Source organism: Dermacentor andersoni, chromosome 2 (assembly GCF_023375885.2).
Source record: "Dermacentor andersoni chromosome 2, qqDerAnde1_hic_scaffold, whole genome shotgun sequence".
NCBI classification, from domain to species: domain Eukaryota; kingdom Metazoa; phylum Arthropoda; class Arachnida; order Ixodida; family Ixodidae; genus Dermacentor; species Dermacentor andersoni.
This window is the reverse complement of record NC_092815.1, coordinates 184,570,747-184,582,181: the sequence shown is the minus strand read 5'-3', so window position 1 is coordinate 184,582,181 and position 11,435 is coordinate 184,570,747. Positions and strand designations below refer to the sequence as shown.

Genomic DNA, 11,435 nt, shown 5'->3' with positions numbered 1-11,435 from the left:
AAATTGAACAGCGCATGCTCGGCTGCTGAGGCGTGCGCCCACACCGGCGAATAGTGGGCGCACGCGCACGTACTCCATATATAATATGCTGCCTCCTACAGGAAGAATGACCTTGTCCACACGCCTGTAATGTAAGTCGCTCCATAAGCGGCCTTTCTTAGCCTTCAGTGTGTCGTTGAGCGTGCTGTATTCATCTATTAAGCTCATCTCTTCGTGCACTTTTTTTGTGTGGCGTTGTTTTTCTCGAGTACCTTGGGTAGGCTGAAACTCCACGTAACTTCTTTGTAGCTATTCTCTTTCGGAAGCCTTCCGTCCAGTCTCGACTCGTTACAGAAAGGCGAGATGTGGAAACTATCAAACGAATCACATTTGCGAAACCGATTTGTCGGGGCGTCGATATGTACGGCTCTGACACTCACGAACTGTCAGAGGACAGCTTTAAAGTCGGCCAACAGCGCGCCATGGAACTGGATTGAAATAACCTACCGATAAATAGACACCATATGCATTAAGTGCTTAATATACAATTAGACATGATTCTGTATATTCGAGAAAAATGGCGGATGGAGGAGTCGTTGTTGGAACCTAAACAGCGGCTTGTTTTCTGAACACATGATTGAATCAGCAGAAAGACCGAAATATTCACCGAGCTCACAGAAAAACTCTGTGGACGAGCTGTTTAGATATTCCCCGGCAATTGGAAGCTTCTTAGCAATTTTGCATAGCTGTTTTATGTAGGACGGAGAGTACATGAGAATCGGACGAATTATTAAAGCTTTCTAAGTCTTCGTGATACTCATCATCCCAAGGCGTAGTTTAGCTGAAGTTGACACAGCAGAAAAGGTAGAATAGAACGTTTCAATTAGCGCAAACTGTTGCCTATCCTGATACGGGAATATACCACGCTGATCAAGCGATAAGGAACAACCTTGAAGATTACAGCCTGCGATAGGATGACAATGTTCCTCGTCGCGTAGTTTTAAGTGTTGCGCTTAAGCAGCCCTCAGTATATCGTCAAATTTGTATTATCTCATTTCAACGCTGCATCAAGTGACAGGACATATCTCTACCATAAAAATAGTAGCGCTGCGTTGTTTTCTGCAGTACATATTTTTTGCAACGTCATAAGCTGCTCACACACAAAAAGAAAGATCGCGAAGGCCGAGAAATTGTGAAACGAATTGTGATGTAAGCAAGTGTGCAAGGGCTTTAAAACGACAAAGACAAGTTATCTCGCCCCATTGTGCACACCCCGAGTGCAGACACAGCGGGCAAACATACTGTGGAATAGGTGAACATTTTTGTAGCACTGCCAAATACCAAGACTAAAAATTTTTCACGACATATTTTTTTCTTAAACGTGCATCAACAGAGGCCGACATTTACTACTACCAAATGATATGTCCCTTTGTACAGGTCATGAGAGAAGTGTTGGAGAAATTAGATACATGTTGGAGAAGTTCTACAACGTTAACAAACAAATAACGAACTCAACGACTTGCGCTTGGCAGGGACAGAAAGGGAGGAGTCAATAAATAAGCTGATGTCCTTGCACCGCCTTTCCCTCCTTCCTCTCCTTTGCGACGCATGCATGACACAACCTACAAAGAGGCATAACTTGCTACCCGTCCTGCTCAACGTACCTGCACTGTACTGTACAACGCACGTAGTCTCTAAGGAGCATTCGTTGTCTTGTGAAATGACTGACTTCGTAAGCGAGCGAGAGAGAGAGATAACATTTATTAAAATACAGGGAAACCGCAGGGTCCTTCGACGAGCCCTGGGCGTGGGTGCAGTCCTCAACCAATGGTAGTAGTTGGCATTTCGTTCCATAAAATATTTATTGTACTGCGTACTTGTGAAATCCGCATAATTTCGTAGCCGCCTTTATTGAATTTGCGTTGCTTAGAAGCGTACATTTACAGCACAACGGGCGTGATCCTGTAAAACAACTCATAAGCACTGCACCTACATCGCACGCAAGCCGTGTTGATTGGTCGCACCCGTGCTTTTGTACGATACGATACGATCTTGTGTAAATAAGCGCACAAGACAGACCACACTTGCAACCGCGTATGCTGCTTGTGATGAGGTGCAAAGCGCTCGCCGAGCAGCACATGATTTAAACAGCCGTAGCGGCTCGTTTCACAGCTTCTCCATTTAGCCTCATTTCATGCCCGCCGGCCATCGTCACCCTCGCTCACTGATTTTCCGACAACGATCCGCACCTCCGCTACCCCAGTGTATGAGGGCGAGGGCATCCTTGCAACCCCTTACCCTCACCAAGGTACTAGTGTCTGGTACATTCCAAGCACTAAAGTGCTGAAGTAAATAGAACGAGCACACAGGTTCCCTAAAATAACACACTTGGTGGCGTATAACACAGAATATTGTTTGCGATTCCCAACGATCGCTGAAGATAAATGCGTAGATGTAGATGCATCGGATCTCGACACTCTTCTTGCGCAGTTCAGAGTAATGAAAAGCACAAATCGCGGCAAGATACGCGCTTGCGGCCTCGATGTGGGAGCGACGTGGCCGGAAAGCGTAACGACATTGAACAATAGACATGCCTGACGTTGTCGCAGACTGATAGAACAGAGGGCGTTGCGAGAAAGCCGACAATAAATTCATAAACAGATTCAGAAGCTATTTCAACGATACGTAAGGAATATGCGCTACACTTGCTCTATGGTAATGAACAATGCTTAATCGTGGATGTTTGTTAAGCAAATTTAACCTGCTGATACAAGGCATTACTGCTGATGCAGCAGTCTTTTCTTCAACGTTACCGACACGTTATATAATTCGTTCTAATGTTACCTTTTACCCTTGCAGCTGCGCAATGAAGCTCACCTTATGTTAGTCTCGTTGATATCTTCGCCTTTTTGCTCGTTTCAGTTGCTTCGCAACATAACTCTGTTTAGTTTCCTACAGAGCCTTTTTCCGCGATGAGACTGCGAAAAGATCTCTCCAGCTAAAATAACTACTGACACCATACAGCCGAAGAAGTAGACTTGGAAGTAAAAAGAAAATTGTTCAGTTCCCTCGGCTGCGTCGGTATTCAGCGGCAGCGACCTCACCCGGTGAGGCACAGCCAGTCCACCTTCCGCGATGGCCATCAGCAAACGGCGATGACGGAACCTGCGTTAAAAGATGTATCATCACTGAACGCTCGCGTAGAAGGATGTCACATGGCTATTTATAACATAGTACAAGGGAAATTCTAAACTCCATTAGCATGGATCGATGTAAGCACTAGACCAAAGCATTCTTTTGCTTCCTACGTGATGTGCAAGGACTGCCAGGCTGACGTACTGAATTTCCATTATAGAACAAGTATTCACGAGAGACAGTAATCACTACAGAAATTACAATCTGCTGGGAGCTTCCTAGGAATGCGTTTACCAAGTGTTCATCTCCATTTACGTTTAGCGAAACAGATAACAGGGCTTCCACACCTTTGCACGGTTAAAGAAGTGCTACAGTTACTCGAAGTCCGGAGTACGCCATTGTAGACTCGTCGGTGGGCTACGAATGTTGCATACAGTTACTATGAAGGTGAGAGGCCCTTCCTTCAATCGTAGTTGGAGAATGAGCTGGAAATACTGCCTGCACTTTTGTAGCCTCACCTTGTTCACATACCATGCCATCGTACTCAGCTCTAGCAGTGACCACGCTTTTACTGGTACACGCCACAGTCAGTTTGTGTTTATAGTTGGTTTGTAATTATTACCCATGCTTTACATCAGTGAAGACGCGTACGTCTATTTAGGCTTGCGACCACGTGGCTCTTAGGACGTTACCGGTGATTCCACAGGAAAATCTCGTTTAAGCCGCTAAATAAATAGTGTGCAACATCGATAGAAAATACACGGCAATCGCAACAGCCCGAAATAGCTAGTATCAACCGGTGACGCCAGGTGGACATTGTGGTCGTCTCATCCCTTTCACACAATCGTGGAACACGTTCCGACGTACGCAATATCGGAAAACGTACGTCCAATCGGAAAATACGAGGTCTGTTAGAAAAGTATCGGAGCTTTGGCCAAAGAAAAAAAACTGGCATAACTGGAGCGTTGGAAATCTAATCACCCTGAAAGTAGTCCCCTTGAGACTCCACACACTTCTGCCAGCGGTGCTGCCATTGTTGGAAGTATTCCTAGAAGGCCACTTTCGGAATGGAGTTTAGCTCAGCTGTCGTTGCAGGCATAATGTCCTCTCTTGTCTGAAATCGCGCTCCTTTCAATGGCCTCTTGATTTTGGGAAACAGCCAGAAGTCGCAGGGGCCATATCAGGAATGTAAAAAGCCTGTTGAACTGCAGGAGTCTGGATTTTCGCTCTAAAAGTCTGAATCAAGTGCAAGGAATGTGCAGGAGCATTGTCGTGATGGATGCGCCAATTTCCTGTTGACCCCAACTACGGTCTCTTGCGCCGCACAGCAACACGTAGGCGACAGAGGACATTCCTGTACTACTCTTTGGAGATTGTTTGACCCTGTGGTGCGTACTTGTGGTGTACCACACCGCGGGAGTCAAAGAAAGCAGTCAGCATCACTTCACGTTGCTGTGCACTTGGTGGGCCTTCTTTGGTCTTGGTGACGTGGAATGCTTCCACTGTGACGACTGGGATTTAGTGTCCGGGTCGTAACCGTACACCCAAGACCCGTCACCAGAAATTATGGTGTTCATGAAGTCGGGGACACTGTTTGTGGAACCCAGCATGTCCCGTACGCCATGAATACACTGGTTATGCGCCGCTCTTTAATGAACCTCTCGCCAACTCGCGTCACTACCTATGCGCCACTGAGTGGGCTTCAAGCATGAGATCAATTCTCAGCGTTCGCAGTCACGGTCACGCCACGCTTCTCATCTCGGAGGCAACGTGCGTACATCTCGGCAGTGCTACTAGATGGCGCAGTGTGTCCAGAAAGAAGTGCTAGAGAGGAGACCGGTTGCTTCAGGACACGTTTTTCAGTGTTCGCACTTACCGGCACGCGATGCGTTTCGGAGACCACGCGCATGTTTCGCAGCGGCGGCGCTATATGACACCGAGTGTTCTGATGGAAGCGCGAAGGGGGACCAAAGGTGGCTTTGGCCCGACTGGGCTGGCTAAGGAGTGGCCGAATATCATCGGTAGAGTTGTGCGCGCCACAGGTATCTGCTTCCACGGCGCAAGCGCCGGCGTTGCCATCTCTCGTTCACTTCGATGCTTACTCCCACCGCGTGAGGAAACTTCAAGGCGCCGTCATGCGTACATTTCTTTCTATAGGGTAAAAAGCCCCCGTTGTCATAACCTGATGAAGGGAGAAGTCATTAATCTTGATTACAATACGAACGCAGCCGAGAAATGTGCAAGAAGTAGCAGAATATTTGTATTGATTAACCAATATCATCTAAACAAGTTTTTTTTTAAATGATGGCCCAAAATACAAATGCCAGCACCACCCGAGAGCCGCGCAAATGCTGTGAGCACATGTTATGAACAAAAGATTTTCATGGCCCCAAACGACATGCAAAATGCGACGATGGACATGCAACTCGGCCGCCATTGCATATGGCCGCTCATTAGCATAATCCGCGCCTCTCGTCAAATCACAAATTATGGCGCAATATATGTGCTATGACAGCCGAGCCCAATGTCATGCAACGTCAAATTAACGTTGAAGAAACGACCATTCCTTTGACGCTTCTCACGGGATATTTGTTCAGCCAATCAGCAAGTTGACATGGTGGTTATCTTGGAGTGCGAAACCATATTCCCGAAATAGCGCACACATTGCATGTGATTCTACACACTACCGTTCACTTTTTCTTGTTTCTTTATTTTTAAGGTCTAACTACAGTACAGCCGCAATAACAAGAAAAAAGTATTAATAAAAAAAATTTGCATCATCAGGGGCCCTATAACGTAAAACTATTCCAATATGTTTTTATTCCAATCTCCTGACGTCAAATTTGCGTAACCACCGACGCAAGCACCAGGCGGTCACCCGCACGGTTGTCTCAACCGACCAATCAAGCGCTCTGCTCGTTCATAGGAGGTCACTTTTGTTTGCTTGAAAAACGAATAACATCGCCTACACTGGGCGGCTTGTCTTATCTAATTGGCTGACAAGAGGCGAAGAGAAGGCTCAAGTGGAGAGGGATTCGATGGGGCAGAGCTAGTGCACTGAAAATCGATAACCGGATGAAGAGGGTTGTGCCGGCGTCTACGATTCGTCCGCTTTCCCTTACTTAGCTTGCGGTGGCTGGTCGAAAATCGCGGCGGCATGCAACGGAAGCTTAAGAATGACGCTAAAACGGATCCTCAGAAAAGAAGAGTATGAGGTCGTAAACTTCTCGAAAGTGCATGAAAACGTTACACGGCCACGCAAGAAGTTTTATTATACGCAAATAAAGCCATGCTCTCCGGCAGGTGCGAGTAGCCAGTGCATGAGCGATCGGCGGCAGCCAGCTTTTATTCCTTTCGGAACGGGGCAGCCTGTGGCTATTCAGAAGAAAATTCAGTTTTCGGCATATTAATGCATCTTTATCGCGTACACGTCACTTTGACGCGGTGAGTTTTTGCGGTTTTGTGACGTCGCGTGACAGGCAGGTGAAGTGGGTGCAGCCCGAAAACTTTTTACCAATAGCCGAGGGCTAATGGCGAAAAGGGGTCGAATCAGAAATAACTGTTTTTCTTTTTTCTGTCAAATCATGCATAATCAGTGTGTACACATCATATCAGATGGAGAGGTATCGCGGTTTTCGTGACGTCGCGTGACAGACAGGTGAAGTGGGGGTGGTCGAAAAATGTTTTTGACCAATCGTGAAGGGCTGATAGCAGAATTGGAATAGAAAAGTTTGTAATAGTTTTACGTTTCAGCGCCCTAGGTTACGTTTCGTCGCCTAAATGAAAACGCAAAATTGCATTTTGCAAACCTTCTTCTTCCAACCCCAAATTTTAAACACGCGACCTCTCAACAACGAAGCCGAGAGTAAGCGTGGAGGATAATGGCGGCCGTGCAGCCACCATTCGTGTAGAGAATAGAGCCCCCGCCAAGTTATCGCAGAAAGTTTTAAATTCTAAATAAGGTCTTGAATACGTTGGCTTTCGAAATTAACTTGCATGAATTGCGCTGGAGTGCATCAGAGAGGTGCAGACGAAGGCGAATTCGAAGTTTTTTTCTCAACGAACGCCCTGAGCCTGGGGGTACACAATACCCTCGAGGAAATTGCGGAAGCGCAACGGACCGCCCAGCTGGAGCGGCTCTCTATGACCGAAGCCGGCAGGCGCATACTTCAATACTTGGCCTTCACGCCCGGAGCGAAAACGGCGAGTAGCGACGTTTCTGTCCCGGACGGTACCCGGCGCCGGATTCGGGTGGACCTCATCCCGAGAAACCTGAACCCGGAGTATAACAAGGAGAGAAGAGCGGCGAGGGCCAAGGCCCTCATCGACTTTCACGCCAAGGACGAGCACGCAAGGTTCGTGGATGCGGCAGAATAGCAGGGAGACTGCGCGGCGTTCGTAGGTACCGTCATCGAGAGGCGCGAGCGCTAACCAACCGCGCCGCTGCAACCGACCGTCCAACGTGGTGTAGTGCCAAGGACCGCATGACGACGTTCAACGAACTTACACAGTTCCACCGCCTGGCTCGAAAGACTTTCCCACCCCCGCACCCGGGGCTGAGCCGAGCGGAGGCGGTACTGTTCAGGCAATTGCAAACTGGTTCTTTACCCACCCCAGTGTTAATGATTCATCTATACCCGAAATTATATGTGTGCCGCGTGTGCCAGCGGGAGAGGGCCACCCTGACGCACATCCTATGGGATTGCACCAAGTTTCCCGATGAAGCTTCGACAAGTACAACGATTCCGCCGCGACTCGCAGCTGCGGCGGAATGCTACGACCACGAAAGCCAAACCTGGGCCGTCCAGCAGGTCTCGGCGGCTCTTGAAAGACAAAGGCCGAGCGAAACCGACGAAACGTTGCCCCTCAGGGCGACCGACCGCGGGAGTAACACGCGCTGGAGTTGAGTAGAGACCACCCGCTGAGAAGACGTCAGGGCCGGCGTCACGGTGCGATTTAGTCATGGTGCCGTTCTGCAAGCGACTACATGAACTTGTTTCTCTCTCTCTCTCTCTCTCAACGAACTAGGCAAATAACAGCGTCTTCAGTTAAAACCAATATTTCAGGCTCTAAAAGGCCATACTTGTGCAAAATTTCAACAAAAATGGAGCTGCTGTAAGTCCAAAAACCTTTTTTCTACGTTTGAATGCGTTCCATTATGGTTGACCAAAGCTTTACCGCAATAAGACATGTATCGCTTCCATATCATTCAGCCCGCACGAAGAGAAAGAATACCGGCAGACGGAGGCCTCGGGAGAGCACTTGAGTTTTTTATAAAGCGGATGACGCAGCATCGCAGGTGCAGTCTGCGTACAAGATCAGCTGTCCGCAATTCTCATTTGTCACAGCACTACACCGTGTACGCTTCCCCGCATTGCACAACGGCGATGCGACAGGCACCTTGCCCCGGCGTCTTCCGTGTTAAGTTCTTGTTTTATTGCAACAGCAATTATATAGACACTCCAGGTGCATTTCCGTCGTCATCGTCGGCGATGTTCCACATAAATCCCAAGTGGTGTAACATCGTGGCCGTGCGACGAATCAGCCCCTCCTAGATAGCACGCCTGTGTACTCTGCTTTATGTCGTCATGCTTCTCGGACCAAAAGTTCGACTGTCAAGCCCGGCTTGACGAAAGCGGTGACGTCAAAATCACCGCGGCTTGCTCGGGAGCGTCCCGATTAGATTCTAAAGCAGTCGGGCAAGGCAGCATAACGTCACGGACATAGGCGTATTTACCGGAGTGGCAAGTGCCCTCCCACCCGCCACTGTAAAAGGCGGGGGGGGGGAGCAAAGTACGCCATTTGCCCCCACCCCTATTGAAAGCCGGCCCTTTCGGCTACACGCGGGTAAATCCAACAAAACTACAGCTGAAGCTACATTTATCTTTCTTAATACAGTGGCCGCGTAAGCAATCCTTTCCTTTACTACCTATCCCATGCTTGCGCAACGACTGGCTTTTGTGCCTCAACGGAACGCCCTGTAGCGGACAACGCACGGGATTAGCCATACACACTCGCGTTGCAAAGTAGGCTTGGCGCTGGGCACTTCTCGCCCTAACAAATAATAGCTTGCGCTACTTGCATCATGACCAGTTTTTTTGGGGGACCAGCTCACTGTACTTGTAAACATAATCAGCTTGCTATATTTAACCTACAGGCGAGGGGAAAGGTCCGGATAAAGTATTATGATCAGCCGCGCCCAACGATTGGTTTGCCTTATGGCATGAAAATCACTGGATTATCAAATGCGGGAACTATTGAATCTCCGTCCAGAGATATCCTACATACCGTTGCAATCACATTATCTTATCACCATCAAAATTCTAACCAAATCTCTTACAAGTCTAACTGTCGAATTTCATTGTGTAATCACGATTTATCGAAGATAAGTTCGTGAAAATGGCCTTGTTCGAACGTGCAGAACCATTTCAATACCAATAAATACTGACCTGCCAGGGGTGCTATAACGTAAAGCTATTACAAACTTTTCTATTCCAATTTTACAATCAGCCCTCCGCGATTGGTCAAAAGCTTTTTAGAAACACCCCCACTTCGCCTGTCTGCCGCGTGACGTCACGAAAACAGCGATAGCTCCATATCTGATATGACGTGTACTCACAAATTATTCATCACTGGACCGAACAAAAGAAAAATACTTATGTCTGATTCGACACCTTTTCGCCATTAGCCCTCGGCTATTGGTCAAAAGATTTTGGGCTGCACCCACTTCACCTGCCTATCACGCGACGTCACAAAATCATGAAAACTCACCGCGTCAAAATGACGCGTCTGCATTAAATATGCATTATTATGCCGAACAAGACAATTTTCTGAGTAGCCACAGGCTGCCCTGTTCCGATAGGAATAAAAGATGACTGCCGCCGATCGCTCAGGCACTGGGTACTCGCACATACCGTAGATCATGGGTTTACTTGCGCACGATAAAACGTCTTGCGTGGCCGTGTAACGTTTTCGAGCACTTTCGGCACGTTTGCGACCCCGCTCTGCCAACTCTCCTTTGCTGAGGTTCCGTTTTAGCAGCATTCTTAACCTTCCGTTGCATGCCGCCGCGATTTTCGACCAGCCACCTCAAGCTAAGTAAGGAAAAGCGGACCAGTCGCAGACGCCCGCACCACCCTCTTCATCTAGTTATCGATTTTCAGTGCACTGGCTGAGCCTTATCGAATCCCTCTTCCCTTGAACGTGCTCCTCTCCTGTTGTCAACTAGTTAGATAAGACAAGCCGCTCAGTGCAGGCAATGTTATTCGTTTTTCAAGCAAACAAAAGCGACCTCCTATGAACAAGGAGAACGTTTGATTGGTCTGTTCAGACAACCCTGCGGGTGAACGCCCGACGCTTGCGTCGGCGGTTACGCAAATGTGATGTCAGGAGATTGGAATAAAAACACATTGCAAGAATAGTTTTACGTTATAGGGCCCATGGCCCCTGAATTTTTTCTAGTGGAATGTGTCACTTGTGATTTTGCCGATTTAATTTTCTGATTATTTTTAAATAAGAGCTACACTAGTACTTCTTTCCTGGCAGAAGCAAAAACAGCAGATGTTTCATATTTTGAAGAAATCAGGGCCACTTTTTAATGACGTGTACAGAAACTTTTAACTCTGTAGGTTGCGTATGTGCTCTGAAAACTGTTACTGAATACTTGATTTCTTCTAATTTTTATACATTATACACGTCATTTACTTGTTTTCCCCCGGTATCCCCGATGAACTATGCAGGCCACGGTGTATACATTTATTCGAGTTACGAAGCAATGTTCTAAGCGACGAGCGATATATGCTTATTCTGTCTAATTTCATTAGAGATATTGTAGAAAGTTGCTCATTGAAGCGTTCCAGGGTGTGATACTGCCGCTGGTCGAACTGTTTGCCATACTCCTAAAACGAATGCACGAGATACGGACTTGAAATTACTTGAAATACGGGAAAGTTCAAACGGAATCCGTTGCGAAACTTTTACTTGCATGCTTTAAGTGCAAGTGTTACAGATAATCACTACAGCCTCCTATTTCGATGTGTTTTCGTACATCATACGAGATCCGTAGTTCCTTCTCCAGTGGCCTCAGTGAGTTAAATAGGGAAGTTGGAATAGAAAAGTTTGGAACACCTTTACGATATAGCACCCTTCTTTATATCTGGGGAAAATGAGGGCATTGTACGGGGAATATGCAGGCAATGTTCCGAACGAGTGGGTGAAATGTGCTTTTTCCAACAGAGTGTGTGTGCAAGTAGTCCATTGCGTTATTAGTCTCTTCTGCGAGGGGTGTAAAACTTCGACGGTTGCGCTGGAACAATTACAAA

At 47.4% G+C, this 11,435-nt stretch overlaps 1 protein-coding gene across 1 annotated transcript in view; it reads right to left on the bottom strand.

Annotated features, from left to right (window-relative positions):
* Positions 1-1,760: 1,760 nt before the first annotated feature.
* The window catches only part of LOC129387399 (uncharacterized), a 75,063-nt gene continuing 65,388 nt past the window's right edge, over positions 1,761-11,435 (bottom strand). Inside the window, exon 4 of the mRNA XM_072286294.1 lies at positions 1,761-3,144. Coding sequence (XP_072142395.1) covers positions 2,898-3,144 — 247 coding nt within the window. The 3' untranslated portion in view covers positions 1,761-2,897. The remainder of the gene's footprint in view (positions 3,145-11,435) is intronic.